Source organism: Metopolophium dirhodum, chromosome 1 (genome assembly GCF_019925205.1).
Source record: "Metopolophium dirhodum isolate CAU chromosome 1, ASM1992520v1, whole genome shotgun sequence".
NCBI lineage: Eukaryota > Metazoa > Arthropoda > Insecta > Hemiptera > Aphididae > Metopolophium > Metopolophium dirhodum.
In genome coordinates, this window is record NC_083560.1 from 119,773,510 (window position 1) to 119,793,028 (window position 19,519).

At 30.6% G+C, this 19,519-nt stretch overlaps 1 protein-coding gene and 2 pseudogenes across 1 annotated transcript; all 3 read left to right on the top strand.

The window, feature by feature from the left end:
* The first annotated feature begins 1,868 nt into the window (after nucleotides 1–1,868).
* Nucleotides 1,869–6,400, top strand: LOC132936497 (uncharacterized). Its single transcript, XM_061003232.1, has 3 exons — nucleotides 1,869–2,348; nucleotides 2,480–2,984; nucleotides 3,066–6,400. Exons 1-3 carry the CDS (start codon nucleotides 1,869–1,871, stop codon nucleotides 6,398–6,400), a joined length of 4,320 nt encoding a protein of 1,439 aa, XP_060859215.1.
* Nucleotides 6,401–13,918: 7,518 nt separating this feature from the next.
* LOC132933728 (kelch-like protein 2) lies at nucleotides 13,919–17,390 on the top strand (annotated as a pseudogene).
* A 13-nt stretch (nucleotides 17,391–17,403) lies between these two features.
* LOC132953575 (ring canal kelch homolog) lies at nucleotides 17,404–19,519 on the top strand (annotated as a pseudogene).

A 19,519-nucleotide genomic window follows, 5' to 3' on the forward strand; every position in this document is an offset into this window, starting at 1 on the left:
TGCATAGAAACATACAATTTGTATTTTAATATGTAACAATAGATTGTATTTTATTATGACAATCATATTTTTGCTCACTATCATAAAATACCTTACGAACGTAATTAGAAAAAGTGATAGCTGATATAACAACATGTAAATAAAATACCAAATGGTAAATTATAAGTATTATAGGTATTATGATAAAAGGGATCAATAATTTTATGAGTATCCTATGCAGATACAAACTTATTTTTTTTATGAAAAACATCCATTTCAGCAGGCTTTTGTGATTTTAACCGCAGTTTCTGGTTCTACAAGCATGCTGGTCTGGAAAACCCTCCACTTTTTTGACATAATACCAAAAGAACATTCAATATACTGACGGGCTCTAGATAATCTGTAATTAAATATTCTTCTCTGGTCATTTAAACTTCTTCCTGGAAACGGCCTTAATACATTTTAATGTAGAGCAAATGCTTCATCAGCCACTAACACAAATGGTTGTGGTACGTCAAGATTGTCATTTGGTAAGCATTGATTAGCTGGAAAGTTTGTTCTGTTCGTGTAAAGTTGTTTGTCAAATGCAGATGTTTTTAAGACATTACAGTCACTCTCATTCCCGTAAGAACCCACATCAGTTACTCTGAAGCAGTAGTTAGAGTCGCAAATAGCCATCAGAATTAATGAAAAAAAATGCTTATAATTGTAATACAATGATCCACTATTTTTCAGGCACTCAAGTCGTATATGTTTACCATCCACCTGTAATCAAAATTTGTGGAGTTAAAATATAAACATTTATTTTAAAAACAACATATCTTAAACGACTTAAACAGGCACAACTAGGACTATATTTTTTTTTGTAATAGTAAAATAACAGTTGAACATTTTTATTTTTTAATTATTTGATTAGTTATTTATACAAATATTAAAAATGTTAATATTTAGAGGTTTTAAATTCTAGTTATATATTTTTGTAAATTTATATTCTAAACTGAATGATGAATGTATACATTCAATATATAAATTTTACAAATTTTACAAATTTTTGTGTCAGAGGACAAAATTTGGATAAGTAATAGTGCTTCAATTTTAAAAGTCAAGGGTGGTTTTGGATAGCAATGTGAATGTATATTGTACTTTGGGGGGTCAAAAGTAAAAATGTTCATTAGTTTTTAAATGCGACTTATAAAAAAAAATAAAATTAGAAAAAAATGGTAATTTTTACGCAAAACCAGTTTTCGACAAAATCGAATTTTTAATTTGACTGTTAATCAAAAACTATGAACTGTAGATACTTTAAATTTTTACCAAATGTTTATATTGGCACCATATATACATGGTAAAATTTTTACTTTTTTGAGCTATTTATAGGCAGTTGAAATTTTAAATTTTTTAAATTTTTTTTCGTATTTTTAATCCGTAGGTTACAATTTTTTATAAGCGTAGAAACATCAAATTTTTACAAATTATAATAAAATTGCAAAAATTTGAAGTTATTTTGTAGTTTAAAATTCATAAATTGTTAAGTATCTATTATATAAAAATAAGTCCGGTTTTCCTCCCTGACGCTATAACTCCAGAACGCACGAACCGATTTCCACGGTTTTACATTCGTTGGAAAGGTCTTGGGCTCCGTGAGGTTTATAGCAAAGAAAATTCTGGAAAATTCAGGAAAAATTCAACAGAAAAGTGGGGAAATCGTTTTTCACATACAGCGCCATCTATTATACATAGCATGTACTTCAAACCAATAGCAACGGTGCGTGATAAAGTGTTTGACAGATAGTCATTATTCTCTGCTCAGTTAATTTCATTTAAGCTCAGTGTAAATTATGTGGATCGTGCATTTGAAGTTAAATTCAACACTCTGTCCATAGTCCAAAATGCCTAGAGAACGACGTGCGAACATCGGCCGCCGCACAAGACATGCAAGCCAGCAACAAGTCTATTCAAGGAACTTAAGAGAAGAAAGACAAAATATAATAAGAGAAAATGACCGATTGAGACATCGCGTGAGCACACGAAGATCATTGGCATCATACAATCGCTTGGCATTCCAATATGATCCCACTGCGAACTACAGTGATGATGAAAATTTGGATATTGGACGAATGACGACTATATGCCGATATTGCAATGCGTTAAAGTTCAAAAGAGAAACGGTTGGATTGTGTTGCGCAAGTGGAAAAGTCAAACTGGATCCATTACTTACACCACCACAGCCACTGAAAACATTGTTTGATGGAAGTGATCCCGATTCCAGCCATTTTCTTCAACACATCCTTGAATACAATAACTGCTTTCGCATGACTTCCTTTGGAGCTAATATCATTCGAGAAGGCGGCTTCATGCCGACTTGCAAGGTAAAAGATACAACACACATAACCAACACATAATTGCAACACATAACAACTTCATATACACCACACACTACACCATCACACGATTTACGATGTATTCATGAACAAATTTTAATGATTATTTGCAATTACAGATACAAGGTCAAATATATCATTTGCATGGTTCAATGGTGCCAACCACACCAGATGAACCGCATCAATTTCTGCAAATATATTTCATTTCGTCGATGGTGGATCAGCTGAACGTGCGGTGCAATATACAGGGAGCACAACAGTTAAAGAGACGAATTATTGAACAGTTGCAAGCATTTTTTCACGCTAATAATGCTGTGGTTAATATGTTCAAAACAGCATTGGAACGAATGCCATCGGATACGCACAAATTTGTCATAAGAGCGGATTGTACTCCAACAGGTGAACATGTGCGAAGATTCAATGCACCCACCGTTAATGATGTTGCTGCAATTATTGTTGGCGATCCAACTAAATCACGAGACATTGTCGTTCAGCGAAGAAGCAATATCATGCATCGTGTAAACGAGACACATCGTTTGTACGATGCGTTACAATATCCAATCATTTATTGGCAAGGGCAAGACGGATACGACATCACGTTGAAGATGGTCGATCCAATTACAGGTACAATATTCACACACTAATTATTTCCATTATTACTTTTATTGGTTTCCATTAACAATTCATTTAATTTTGCATTTTCAGGAGTATCAACGAATAATAAAAATCTAAGCGCAATGAATTACTATGCGTATCGTATGATGATTCGTACACATGAGGAGAATGTCATTCTGAAGTGCGGTCGGCTATTCCAGCAATTCGCTGTCGACATGTATGTCAAAGTCGAGACCGAACGTTTAGCGTTCATCAGATTCAATCAGCCAAAGCTACGATCTGAGGACTATATACACTTGCGTGATGCTATTCATTCAGATGGTGATGTTCAGAATATTGGACGACTGACGGTTCTCCCATCAACTTATATCGGAAGCCCACGCCACATGCACGAATACGCTCAAGACGCTATGACGTACGTGCGAAATTATGGAACTCCGGATTTATTTATTACGGTCACATGCAATCCGAAGTGGACGGAAATTGAACGCGAGTTGGAACCGGGTCAAAAACCGCAAGATCGCCATGACATAATCGCCAGAGTATTTCAGCAAAAACTCAAGGTTATGATGGATGTGCTTACTAAGTATCGAGTTTTTGGTGACACACGTTGTTATATGTACTCGGTGGAATGGCAGAAGCGTGGACTACCGCATGCTCATATCCTAATTTGGTTGCTGAACAAATTACATTCAAATGAAGTGGATGACATCATATCAGCTGAAATTCCTGATCCAGTCACTGATCCCCGTCTACACGACATTGTGACGACACAGATGGTGCATGGACCGTGCGGTGCATTAAATCCATTATCGCCTTGCATGGCTGATGGAAAGTGCACAAAACGATATCCGCGACCGTTAGTTGCTGAAACAGTCATAGGGAACGATGGATATCCAGTTTATCGTCGGCGTTCAAAAGAAGATAACGGTCGAACTATCAAAGTTAAAGTTCAAAATCAAGAGATTGAGATCGGAAATGAATTCATTGTACCATATTGCCCGCTGCTATCACGAATTTTCGAAACACATGCAAACGTTGAGAGTTGTCATTCGGCCAAATCAATCAAATATTTGTGCAAGTACGTCACAAAAGGCAGCGACATGGCTGTGTTTGGTATTGCGTCGGAAAATGTGAATGACGAAATCAGCAACTTCCAAATGGGCAGATACGTCAGTACTAATGAAGCACTGTGGCGATTATTGTCATTTCAAATTCATGAAAGATATCCCACAGTTGTACATTTAGCAGTGCATTTGGAAAATGGCCAAAGAGTTTACTTCACTGAGGCTAATGCGGCACAACGAGCTGAGAGACCACCATCGACAACATTGACTAGCTTCTTTGCAATGTGTGAAGCAGATCCATTCGCAGCGACGCTGATGTACGTTGAAATGCCCAAGTATTACACTTGGAATCAATTAACAAAGAAATTCCAACGTCGCAAACAAGGAACCCCAGTTCCAGACTGGCCACAGGTGTTTTCAACTGATGCACTAGGTCGTATGTACACTGTTCATCCTAGAAACGATGAATGTTTTTATTTGCGACTGCTGTTAGTAAATGTACGTGGACCGAAATCATTTGCGCATTTGAAAACTGTGAATGGCCACCAATGCCAAACATATCGAGAAGCATGTCAACTATTGGGTTTGCTGGAGAACGATTCTCATTGGGATTTAACACTTGCAGATTCAGTTGTTTCATCAAATGCGTACCAAATACGAACGCTGTTCGCAATTATCATCACCACATGTTTTCCTTCACAACCAATTCAGTTATGGAACAAATACAAAGACGCCATATGTGAAGATATCTTGCATCGCTTGCGTATTCAAACGAATAATCCTGACATCCAAATAACCGATGAAATCTACAATGAAGGATTGATTCTGATTGAGGATCAATGCTTGACTATTGCAAACAAGCTACTGATTGAAGTAGGAATGATTGCGCCAAATCGATCGATGCACGATGCATTCAACCAAGAATTAAATCGAGAGCTGCAATACAATGTTGATACATTGCAGGAATTCGTTAGAAATAATGTTCCGTTGCTGAATGAACAGCAAAAACAAGTATACAAAACATTAATGCAAGCGGTGGACAATAATACTGGTGGTCTATTCTTCCTGGATGCACCTGGAGGAACAGGGAAAACATTTGTCATTTCATTGATTTTGGCCACTATTCGATCAAGATGTGACATAGCTTTGGCGTTAGCATCATCTGGAATTGCGGCGACTCTTCTAGATGGCGGTCGTACTGCACATTCTGCGCTTAAGTTGCCACTCAATTTAAACACAATTGATACTCCAACGTGCAATATTTCCCGATCCAGTGCAATGGGAAAATTGTTAATGCAATGCAAGCTCATTGTTTGGGATGAGTGCACAATGGCACATAAGAAATCACTTGAAGCACTTAACTTCACACTGAAGGATCTTCGGAGAAATAACAACATCTTTGGCGGCTTGATGATATTGTTGGCAGGCGATTTCAGGCAGACGTTGCCAGTAGTTCCCCGTGGAACGCCTGCAGATGAATTGAATGCTTGCCTAAAGGCATCACCTTTATGGAATAACGTAAAAACATTATCGCTAACCACTAATATGAGAGTTCAACTTCAAAATGATCAAAGTGCTGCACAATTTTCCAAACAATTGTTAGATCTTGGAAATGGAAAAGTCCCAGTTGATGCGACATCTGGATTGATTACTCTTACCAACGACTTTTGCCGATTTGTAGACACTCAATTAGTTCTTATTGAAAATGTTTTCCCAAACATTAGTGAGAATTATAAGAATTATGCTTGGTTAAGTCAACGAGCAATTCTTGCAGCAAAGAATAATGATGTCCACGCACTGAATTTCACCATTCAATCAAAAATTGCTGGCGATTTGGTGACATACAAATCCGTTGATTCAATAACAAATCCCGATGATGTAGTAAATTATCCAACGGAGTTTTTGAACTCTCTGGAGATACCAGGATTTCCACCACATAACTTGCAACTGAAAGTTGGTACAGTTATTTTGATACTGCGTAATTTGAATCCACCGCGACTTTGCAACGGTACTCGACTTTCGGTAAAGAGACTTATGCCGAATTTAATTGAGGCAACCATTATTAACGGAAAGTACGCAGGTGAAAATGTATGTATTCCTCGAATACCAATGATTCCGACTGATCTTCCGTTTGACTTCAAACGATTGCAATTCCCAGTTCGCCTTGCGTTCGCAATGACAATTAATAAGTCGCAAGGCCAATCGCTTAGTGTTTGCGGGATAAATTTGGAAAATCATTGTTTTTCACATGGACAGTTATACGTTGCGTGTTCACGAGTTGGGAAACCATCCGCTTTGTTTGTGTTAACGTCAGACCAAAAAACAAAAAATGTGGTTTACCAAAGAGCATTACAATGAAACAATTAAATAACACTTCATTTTAGTAGGTAATTGAAATGAATTTATTACTGTTGTGAAATGAAATAAATATTTTCCTTTTCAAATATATAACAAAAAAAATTTTTTTTTATTTATCTTTAAATCACCAAACGAAATGTTACATAAAACGAATCTGGTGGCGGAACGGAGTTCGCCGGGTCTGCTAGTTTATATATAAGGTTAGAAAATTTGGTTCAAGATTCTCCATTAGTTTTTCTTCGATTATCTGTAAAAAAAAACTACCGGACTCTAACCAAAAAATTCTTCAAAATCACGAATATTTGCAAATTATTTTGTTGTTCAAAATGTATATTTGTTTTTGTATTCATAGCTAAGAATTGAAGATTTAATACAAGCTTGTTCATAAGTTTTGCTTACAATATTTATAAAAAAAATCCAGCGTAAGTCAATTAAAAAATGTTTAAGAGTATCTAAATTTTAAATTTTATATTAAAAATATAAAAATTTACCCTTAAAAATATCAAACGGTTTTAGATTTAAAATATCCTAGACTAACAAATCGTCTCCGTTCAGAATGGTTTTTCGTATACAATGATCTTTAATTCATTAACAATACTTTTTGCTACTAATGCCTCCCTGTGTAAAAAACAGCGTGTCGTGATTATATTTGGATTTTGATTTTTGGCAATTGTAATAAATCCTTTAATAGAGCTTGTCATTGATGGCGCCCCAACTGTACAAATACTTACACAAGAAGTCCACGATATATCATAACTTTTAAAATATTTATTTATGACATCAAAAACATCTCGACCAGTTTTTGTCCCAGATAACAGATAATTCATTACAACAACAAAATTGACTAACTATTTTTGAATTTACAATAAATCTAATACTCGTAAATGCCATTAATTGAGCTTTCCCGCTAATATCTGTTGATTCATCAACTTGCAAGGCAAATAATTCTCCACTTTTTATAACTTCAATAACCTGTTCCTCAATATCCTCTGATATATTTATAATCCAGCTACGACTAATTGAACTATCAGATAAAGGTATTTTAATTATTTCTTTTTCTGCTTCGACTCCTAACATAGTCTTTACCATAATTCGACAAGCTGGCATAGTAAGACTCTCGGCAATTATATGAGATTTTTTGAGCTAAAATTGGGCGATACGAAAACTAGCTTCCTGTGCCTTATCCGAAATTTTTACTGATCTTACAAATTGTTTTGATTGTAGTTTTTTTGAATCTAATAGTCTTCGAAAATAATCAATTTGTTTATTTTGTAACGATTGATGTTTTGTGGTAAAATGGCGGTCTGACTTATTGAGAACCATTGATTCGTTCGACAATTTTTCGTCACAAATAAAACAATAAGGAATAGGACAATGTTCGTCACCGACCCAAAAAAATCCTAATATTAAATAATTTTCATTGTATTGACGATATTTACCTTTGAATTTTTTAGAAGGATTTTCTGATTTTTCTTTAAAACTTGACGATGCATTTACAGAAGGTGACGAGTTTTTTTCTGTTTCCAAATTGTCTTTATCTGTATTCTCTCTTACTACTTACTCAACAATTTATCCATTTTATTTTAATTAGTAGCAAAAAATTATTGTTGTTGGTAAATTAAGAAAATAGGTCTCGACTATAGAAATAAATGACAACTGAGAATACAAATAAAGTGAGTTATAGATACGGTGCATGTTTTCAGTATAAATATACTATACGTATTCATTGTTTAAAAATAAACGAAAATATTGAAAAACCAACATTAAATTTATCAATTAAGGGGATTACACACTATAGGCGATTCGAACGCGATTAATCATTCAAAATTACAATAATAATAATAACCCAACGATAATAATAAAATTTATTTTATATCGATAGCTGATAATCTATTTTTATTCATCATGGAAATTATATCAAATACCTATGAATTTTTGAAAATAATTAATAGTGTTAATAATGTTTGGACATTTTGTCATTTAATTTTAGTACTTCACGCGACACATTTGGACTTGCACAGCGACACACCAGCTTAGTGTGTCGCGACACACCGGTTGAGAAACACTGCGTTATACAATAAGCCAATTTGATGTGGTTTGATTGACGGGAGGGGGAAGTCACCCAATGGCGGTACCCCGTGAAAAATTGAATAACTTACGAATTTAAAATCGATATTCAAAATCAAAAACAAATAAAACAAAAATCGGTTTTAAAAATTGAAATCAAAATCGAAAAAATTTAAAACTGGTATTCAATTCCTGCGGTGGATTGCAATTTGCAGACTCTCGAAGTGCGTACGTAATTACGAATGTTTTATTAACAGTTGACATGTGGATATTACGATGTGTATGTGTAGACAAATTAGTCTTGGGAATACCTTTTTTACTAAGCTATCTGCTAAAAAGCTACAGGTCTAAAATTATTTTCATTATTTAATCATGACCAATAGATAATAGCAACCTTACAATAAACAAAAATATATTATTATTTATTATTTAGTTTCTTTTCTTACTGGATAGATATGGCACCTACATGCAGATTATCTACTTATCGGGTGGATTTTTTGTAAAATGATCTTACTTTAGAGTTAAGAACCTTTTCCTGACAATTACGAATAGGTACATCAAAAAAAAGAATTAGCGAAATCGGTCCAGCCGTTCACGCGTGATGCCGCGTCAAAAGGAATATATATTTAATTTATATATATAGATAAATACATAAATATAGTATAATATAGATGGATTGTTGAATTTTACTTCTCGGAACAATTATTCATATCTACTTGCCGATAAAACACACAGAAAAAAGGTCAGGTTACAAGCTGGAAACCCACGGGCCGCCGTGCCGCACAATATGTATAATAATATATATAGGTATACAATTTATACGTTTATTTTAATTAATAATAACTAATTATTTATTAACTTTATCGGACTAAATTTATGCCTAAACCTTCTCTGTGATGTCCTCTTTAATTTAAAAAAAACTGCACGACGATTGAATAAGTATAGTTTCGGAGTTTATCCCGAACAAAAAAAAGCGACTTCATTCTATATAGTAGTATAGATATCAGTACCAGTAAATAAATAAAATAAACAATTGTTATGACCTAAGTCAGCGGTTCTTAACGTGTGGTCCGCGGCTCCCTAAGGATCCGCGATACTCATGTCAGGGGTCCACGGCAGCCTTAACACCTATATATAAGTCTATACGTGACGTGAGTGCATTATTACAATATTTTTGGATTATTATTATTTTTTTTAATATAAAATATATCTTATATTGTAAGAGATGAACCTACCTATCTTATCTTTATTACACCGATGACAATGGAATTTGTTACAATTCTAAGTATATCTAAACCTAATATGTATTTGTATTTTTAATATGTATAATATGTTATTTATCAGTTTTTCTTGTTCATACGAATCGTATATTCGTACAGCACTTTAGTCGGCAATCGTATATTTTCTACCAATATATGCAGTTGAGCCTTGAGCGATTGTACTTATTATAGTTTTATACCTACAGTGGCGTATATGCAAATTATTTTCACTATGGGCCAATTTATCACTAGTCAAGCATAGCACGACTAACATAGTTATAACTATAAATATTTTAGGAAGCTGGGTGGTAGTATAATTATGACATATACAATACAAATAAAAATTGCAAAATTAAATTTTATAATAATTATGTAAAACTAATTTTTTAATTCTTTTTTAATAAAATATTGACAATTTCATATATATATATATATTTTAATGTTATCTTACCGTGAATTTAACATCAAAGTTTTCAAAGCAAGTCCTGACAATCTAACATTTCCTTGTTGATTCCTCAAAAACGATTTTACAACAGGCTAAATTAATCATGGTGAAAAACTGTAAACAGAATAGATATACATATAAATTAAATGCTATAATTGAACCTGCAATTTCACTATAGGCTGTGGCCTAGGGGCAGGACCGGCGTGAGGGTAAGGTAACTCAAGCGGTCGCCTAGGGCGCCATTTTCAGGGGGGCGCCGAAATTGCTTTTTACAATTTTGCACATTTTTGTAAGTAATATTAGTAATATTAGTATTTTTGTAAGTTAAGTAATATTTTTTTTAATTATAAAATACCTATAACTTCATACTGTAATATTGATAATTATTATGGTTATTTCGCTTAGCCATATATTAAAATAATATAAGTATATTTTAAGTATATTTACTATGGTTTACCGTAGAATGTTTATCGTTTATGTTGCTCTATAAATATAAAAATTCTCGAATATTTGTTATCGTTTAATCAGGATCACATTGAAAAATGTTTTGTTTTTGTTTTAAATTATTTGTTGAAATTTCTAAGTCAAATTTGACAATTGGTGGGTTTTCTGATTGGTATAACGTATCTGCTTTACTTACCATGCACGAAAAAGCGCCATTTTAAGACTTATGGTGCATGGATAGAAATAGAAAAACGGTTAAAACTAAATAAAACAATATAGGTAGATGTAGAGCACCAACGAATTACGAACATAGAAACTGATATTGGATAACAATTTTAGACTTTTTGTTATCAGTAACTTTAATTTTATCTAAGAATAATCTAACGTTTCGAGGAAGTTTAGGTGAATTTTATACGCAAAGTAATGAAAATGTTTTAAGTTTAGTTAAGCTTTTGGGTAAATATGACGACGTAGCTAAAGAATTATTACTTAAAACACTTTCTCGTGAATTTTTTGTACAATTTAAGAAATGCACCTAAAAATCTTGTATTACTACCGTCATATTTCTGCTCTAGTATGCGGTCTACTGTAGTAGACTAACAGTAGTACAGTACCTACATGTAGACCGCGTTATAATCACGTCAAAAAATAAATACGTCAAAAAAAAAATTAAAAAAATTGATAGTATATAGATTTAACGATAAACTGCTTTAATGTCCCTCAAAAATGCAATGAATAAGTCAGACTCTTCTTTCTAGCAACCTTCCAACAATAATGATCAAGGTGGGACTGAATAGTTGTGGGGTGGTGCCTCTCATCCGTTATCGTTTTCAGAATTGTTGTCTTCGCATCCAGCAATGATCTCTCTATGCTTTGTCTTTGAGCGCTATAGGCGTAAATAGGGAATTTAAATGGGGGGGGAGGCTTTAGAGCCCCTACAAGAGCAGCACCGAAAAAGGCGCCAGTTGGCATTTTGGCTTGGGGCGTCATTTAGCCTTGCGCCGGAACTGCCTAGAGGGCCTCCCCCTCTAGTTTTTTATACACAACTATAAACCTACGTCATTTACGATTAATACGTGATATTTTTTCAAATCATCTTAAAGAAATTTATGTTAGGTAAAATGGAACGTTGGCTCAATTTAAAAAGGAACTGTGGAACTATTAATTAAAAATAGCATCTGCTATTGTAACAATATATTATCAGGAGCAGCCCTATTGATTTTTCACTCTTTTTGACAAGCAAATAAAATTATATTAATATTTATAGAAAAAAAAAAACTAAAAAAATTTAAATTTGAAATTGTTCGTAAACAGTTCAAAACAGGTCAAAATGTTTTCAAAATGTTATGATTTAAAGAAAATAAAAATTTAAACATTCAGTCAAATTTTCATATATTATCTGCAGTTATTCGTTTTTGAATTACAACAAAATAAGGAAATCACTACATGAGAAATCGAGTGAATATTATTCTATGTTGTACTAGTCCCTAAAATTGTGTGTAGTACGTCACACTTTGTGTAGTACGAAAAGTGCAGTGTGTAGTAGGATATTTAAAAGTGTGTTATTCTAATTAAACCTTTCTAATAGTATTATGTATAATTTTATATCTTCACATTTTTTTTTATATTTTAATGATTTTTTGCCAAACCACGTTTTAATTATTATCTATTACACAGACACACAGTAAACAATATTTTGTCTTGTTGCGTCTTATACTCTTATTATAGTTATGAATTATTATTATTATTCATTGTTATTGAGAGTAGATATTTTTATTATTTTCAGCTTAGTAGTGAACGGTGGTATATAGTATACTAGTTACTAGTGTTTATCTAGAAATAATTTAGATTTGACCGATTTGGGACTATGTGTGTAGTACGAAAATTTGGATAATTAAGGGACTGTAACAAATCAAATAAAATTTTATTGACATTCATAGAAATAAGGTGGGTAAGTGGATGTCACTCTACAGTATTGCTAGACAGTAGGTTACAACTTAAAAGTGGGTCACTGTATGATGGATACTATTAAATTCGAATTCAATGATATAATATCATTGTATACGAAAAACGATTCTGAGCGGTGACGGTTTGTCAGTGTGGATATTTTATATTATATTTATATATTGTAATTACTTATTATTAATACGGTAGCTGGTAAGTTGAATTAATATCATAAAATTACAACAATATAATTGAAAACGTTATTGTTGGTTATTTAATATGCAATTAATTTAATTTAATTTCCTCCAGATTTGAACATAAAATAACTAAAAAAAAAAACATGAATTATATTTTTAATATTTTTTGGTTACAGAATAACATATTTACGTGCAACATTATTGTAAGTTTTTAATCTTTAGTTATAAAAATTGAACATTTCATACATTTTTAACTACAAAATCATTTTTAATTTTTAATTTGTAAATGTTGTCAAAAATTGAACTTAAATGCTTATAAAAAAAAATTGTACCAATGTATTTTTAATATTTTTCAACTGTTATTTAAACAATATATCAGGTGCATTGTATTAAATGTTGACGTTTTTTTAACAAATATAGTTTTATCGATATTTGAAGTATAAAAAACTAAAAAAATTGAAATTTGAAATTGTCCGTAAACAGCTCAAAACTAGACAAAATATTTTGAAAATGTTATCAAGTACAGCCGTATAGGAATTGATAAAATAAACATATGATTTAAATTTCAAGTGTCTACGGCTATTCGTTTTTGAATAACAACAAAATAAGAAAATCACTACATGAGAAATCGAGTGAATATCCATCATATTGTTGTAAAAACTTCAAACGCTCATAAAAATTTAATTTGACATTCTCTTAGATAGGTTTTTTTTTGGATAAAGGCAAATAACCTTATAAGGATTCTTGTATTACATTTTAAAATCTTAGATTGAAAAAGAAAAATGTTTATGAATTCTTGACTGAGAATAATTTGCTAATTTTTGTGATTATTCCGTATTTTGCTAAGATTTGAACATTAAATGCTTAAAAAAAAAACTGTGACCAAGGATTTATAATATTTTTCAAATATCTTTGTAACAATATATTAAGAGACTTGTACTACATTTTTTTTTCCACTAACAGGCTAATTCGGACGTCGGACTGGGCGTCAACCTTGGAGGTAGGTCTCGTGAATCTGAATTCGTACCGAGCGAATTTTCTATGGAGTAATATTTTTTTTTTAGTTCAATTTGTTTGTCACTTTTACATAATATATGCGTGTAAATATGTACGTAGCGTACCCATATATTTTATTCTATTAAAAATTATCTCTGTGTTCTGAAAAATAAAGTTTGAACAAATATTATAATTCGATACCTATCATAAATAGTTCGTAATCGTGATATTTTATGATAATTGATAAGAAAAATAAATTATAACCAAACGTCGGCTTCGGTCATAAATCATATTATCATAATATTGTCATATAATATTCGGTCCATAGACATTAGACATTACAACTAACTTATAACCTCGCTTATAACTTATAACTGACTTAAGTTTATCGGTCTATGATTCTGTATTTCTGTCGGACAGTCACTCAGTCATTCCCAAGTGGCCATGTCTCCTACTCTCTTACGCAGTTACGCGACACGCGGGTGATAAGAAATAAACATCTCTTGACATGCAGCTGTCTCTGTAATAGAGTATAGACTATGGACCGCGGCTATAGAGTATAGATACGTATAATACTAACTGAAGTTAACTACAAAACATAATAGGTAAGTACATCCTTAATATTATTAATATGTGTATTATATTCAATCAAGTACTTTATCATATTTTAAGGTAGGTAGGTGGTACTCGCGTATGCTACCTTCTAAAAAACTGTACAGAATATGTATTTATCTACCAAAAACGGTGTATTCTAGCTACTAATTAATTACAGTTTATTAAACCAAAACTTACTAATCTCTATTGCTGATGGTCATCATTTAAGTATTTTTAAATGTATATAATATATTGTTATATCCATAAAGGTACCATGTTGTTGTTTTTACGTAAAGAAGAAGTATGTTATCGTTGTCTTGGTGGATATTTACCAGTTATCAAATAATGTAGGTATTAATTATTTATAATTTTCTATGACATAAAATATGTTATGTTATTTACTGTAACAACTCAAGTCGCAGGTACTTTCCTGTAATAAAATATAATAAAAATATAACGTTTATAAGAATATATCATGTTCTTTCGGTAGTTAACAATTTTATCGTAGGCCGTAAAATATAAAAAATGTAAACATTTATAATATACTAAATACTATCTCTAAACAATATTATGATTGTGATGTAATAATACAAATACAAATTGATAAAATTAGCAAAATTATTATTTTTTGATGATATTACATCTCAGACTTCTACACTACCTACACTACACTACACTTTACTACACTTCTGTGCTATATAGAAATCTGTGTATTATATAAATACTTTAATAATACCTAATCATATTAATTAATAATACTTAATCATTAATAAATATAAATGTACCTATTATACTGTCTCTATTTATTGGACAATTGTGAATTAACTTAAAAACATTTTAAAAATATTATTTATGTTATTACTATAAAGAATATTATTATAGTTATAACAGTAATTACTAACTATTTTACTTGGTATTTTATTATTTGTGGTATTACGTCTGTGCTAATGTCATTATTATTCTAGAGCAATATTTTTATGCAATCCCATATTTTCATTATCACATTTTTGGAATTTTTGTTAGTATCTTTACGAATGCTAATAGTAATAGTAAATGTCGATTTTTTTTCGATTATTACTGCATATTTAATAGTTATTCTGTATTTCTGTTTATTTTGACAAAATTCCAAAAGTATTAGGTATATATTGAAGCAAAAATTAAAAAAATAAAAATAAAATGTTATATTTTGTCAAGCATGAAATATAATAATACATTTTGTAGGCACTAAGTAATTACCTTATTCATTTTAATAATATTAAATCATACATTCAACATATTTTTGTTTATTAGGTAGATACCAATAATTATAATTAGATTTAAATTATTTTTGAGTCATAAATTTATAGACTGTAACATAACATAACAAAATTTAGTAGCTATTCACAAAAATAATATAAATAATCTATCATTTTTATTATATTTTTAAGGTGTTATGTCCATAAAAGACATGGATTCCATAAAACATGTTATACCATGGAGAAATGGTCAAAAGCAAGTTCTGAAATTCAATGGATGTAAAGCTAAAATATATAAAAATAGCCGTGATACTCACAGTTTTTTTGAAGTACTACAATGTTTACGAAAGTATGACATTTTGAGTATGTTATTTTAGTTGCTATAAAAATAAATAATAATAATAATGTATTTTATGTTTTTAGAGAAAAAGTTTTATGTGATATTAGGTTAAAAACAGATGATAGTAATATAATATGTGGGCATAAAGTTGTCTTTGTATCAGCTTGTCCATATTTCTGTTTAATGTTCACCAGTTTTGCCGAAGGAGCAAAATATGTTGTAAATATAAGAGTTTAGATGTTAGATTCTAACATTCTACAACTCTTGATTGATTTTATTTATACTGGCAAAATAATGGTGACCGAACAAAATGTAATGGTAGGTATATAATATAATTATTAAATTTTTAATAGCCATTGGCTATGTATCAAATAAAAGGATGTAGACATGTAGTGATGAAATTGCCACACAATATAGATTTTTATGTGGTGTTTTCGGTATACCTACCATAGGTAATACAAATTAAAAAAAAAAAAGAGATGGGCAAGTGGGGATTGGTCTGCTCTACGTATGAGGAGTCGTGTGGGTCATTTTAATGGATGTGTTCAATTTGAATTCAATGATATAATATTGAAGATAGCATATTTTACTATTCTTAAGTTTAATTTATGTTATAATATTTATCCAAATAGATATTTCAGATTGTCATTTATTCCAAAATAAATAAATATATATATATATATAAAATAATCATTGTATAAAGAAAACAATTTTGAGCTAAACAGTCTGTCAGTCTATATAATTATAACAATATTTTGAAATTATTTTAAAAAATAACAAGATTTGTTAGTTTAAAAGATGAAAAAGATTTGTTTTGAAATTTTGATTTATAACCTATATTTTATTTATATATTTTACACCTTAAAAAAATATTCATTAAAATTTTGTTCTCTGTTTAAAATATGTCTAATTACGGTTAAGTTTGAGTTTAAATTATCTTATGAAAAGACTTTTTATATAATTTTTTTAATTTTTGTTTACACAATAAAATGGGTACATCTGAGAAATCGTGTTTTAAATTTTCAATCCTTAAACTACGTTTTTAAATGCAATTGTGACTGCTTTTTTTTAAGAAATTATCTATTTACAATTTGAAGAATAAATGTTTATGAATTTCCAACTGAACTATTCATTTTCTTCTTTAAGTCTAAAAATGAAACGCTCTATAACATGAAAATGTCAATCAATTTCTACAAATTTATTTTACACTTTAAAAAAATATTCATTACATCATTAAAATTTTTAAAAGTTGCAAATGTTCCTAGCACATAGAAATTTTAAAACTTGATACCCTAGTTATTTTAGATTATAATAAAAATGATCTAAATTCATTATTATTGTTTATTTGTTTAGGATTTGTTACCAGCTTCTATGCTCTTACAGTTGGATGATGTAAAAGGCGTTTATGTTGAGTTTTTAAAAAAACAAATGAATCTATCAAATTGTCTTGGTATCAAAGAATTTGCTGACTTTTATAACTGTATGGAGTTGTTGTCAAGTTCTGAAGAATACATTTTGTAAGTTTTCTTTAATTTTACACTATCAGTGAATTGTATACATTATGATAACTCACGCTTTACAGAAAATTTATTGAAACAGATGAGTTTCTATCTTTGTCTTCCGAAGAAATGATTAATCTAATCTCTTGTAATGACATTAATGTTTCGTTTGAAGAAAAAGTATGGCTACTAAAATTAATAATTTTATTTAATTATATAATATGGGAAGTTTATTTATCTGTTTGTAATGAAAATAATAGAATCAAATGATTCAAAAATACTAATTACAGATGGGCTTTCGTTTGAGTAGATAATTTACCTAAATATTTTGTACATTTTTGCATTATGTATAAGTTGTTGGCAGTTTATTAAATTAAATATTTAATTTTACAGCTTGATTGCTGATTGCTAGGCTATACTGCTACAGTATGATATATAAGGCAGTTATACTAATGCCAATATAAAATCAAAGAATTTGCTGACTTTTATAACTGTATGGAGTTGTTATCAAGTTCTGAAGAATACATAAAAATACATTTTTTGTAAGTTTTCTTTAATTACCCCAAGAGTATATATCACTAAAAGTAGACGAGAATCCTCTTATTAAAAATAATTCTAAATGTATGTTTTTTTTTCGCCATTATGCTTTTACTGTAAATTTATAATATTATATAATAATTATAAATTTTTTAGGTAAAGATTTTGTTAATGAAGCTTCAAATTTCCATATTGTAAAGAAACATCGGCACATTACTATGCCACAAACAATTTGTAATTCACCTAGACTGACTGGACTTAAGTATTATTGAATTCAGATTTCAAATTATCTTTTCAATATTATTCTGTTTACTTATTTTTTTGCAGTTTCTTCTTGCCATTTGTAATTCATCAGGAATAGGACATAGTTACACTAGCTGGTATGATCCAGCAATCAAACTATTGCATAAGACAATAAAAATGAATATGAAGTTTGAATTATGTGCTCTAGTCTTAATAAAGGATCATTTAGTTTTTGCCTTGGGTAATAAGTACATTAATTTAATATCCATTGCAATGCTTGATTTATCTTCACAATCACTTCAATTGAAACCAACAGTTGACATGTTAGTCGATCGAAGTTTTTACGGAGTTGGCGTATTAAATGATCGTATTTATGCTGTAAGTATACCAATAGGTTAGGTTCCCTAACTCATTACCAATTTTGTGTTATTTCAATAAATATTATTATTCAATGCTAGGTAGGCGGAGACATTATTGGTGATTCTCAGTTGAATAGTGCAGAGGTTTTTGACGTGTGTGTTCAAGAATGGCGACAATATGTCTACTGGGAGAATGAACCTCGGTGTTGCAGTACTCAATAATCTTTTATAAGTGGTAAAATTTTTTTTTTTAAATTATTAGTTTTTAATTCTTACATTTAATTTATTTAAACTCTATAGGTAGGTGGTTATAAATACCCATTTGCTTTGAAATCTGTTGAATGTTATGATCCCACCCTTAACATATGGATACCAGTCACGCAAAAGTCTACAAATCGCCGAGGCCCTGGTATAGTAATCTTAGGCGATGTAATATACGCTATTGGTAGTGACTGTCAGGAATATGATAATTCAGTGTATCTTAAAAGTGTTGAGGCCTATACACCAATTACTAAAATATGGTCTTCAATTGCTGATATGCAACGGTGCCGTTCCGATCCAAGTAACTATAATAATCTTTCTAATAAACTTATTGAAATTAAATTGAATTTTCAATATAGGAGTTGTCACATTTAATGGTTTATTGTATGTTATGGGCGGATTTAACGGAACTACTCGTTTGGTTGGACTCTATTGAAATATACGACCCCAAAACCAACACGTGGACCTTGGATACATTGTCAACAAGTGTTGAGGTAATTTATGGTTCAGTAGTCGTCGATGGGTCACCACATTTGAGAACTGATTAGATTACAATATGGTTTCATTGTTGGTTGTTGTATATTATATTCATATTAATTTATAAAATATAATACATGAACGAACATGTATTAAGTATTTTATATAATATTTTTTTTGATTCTGTGAATGTTTGAATAAAATGGTTTTAGTTAACTATTA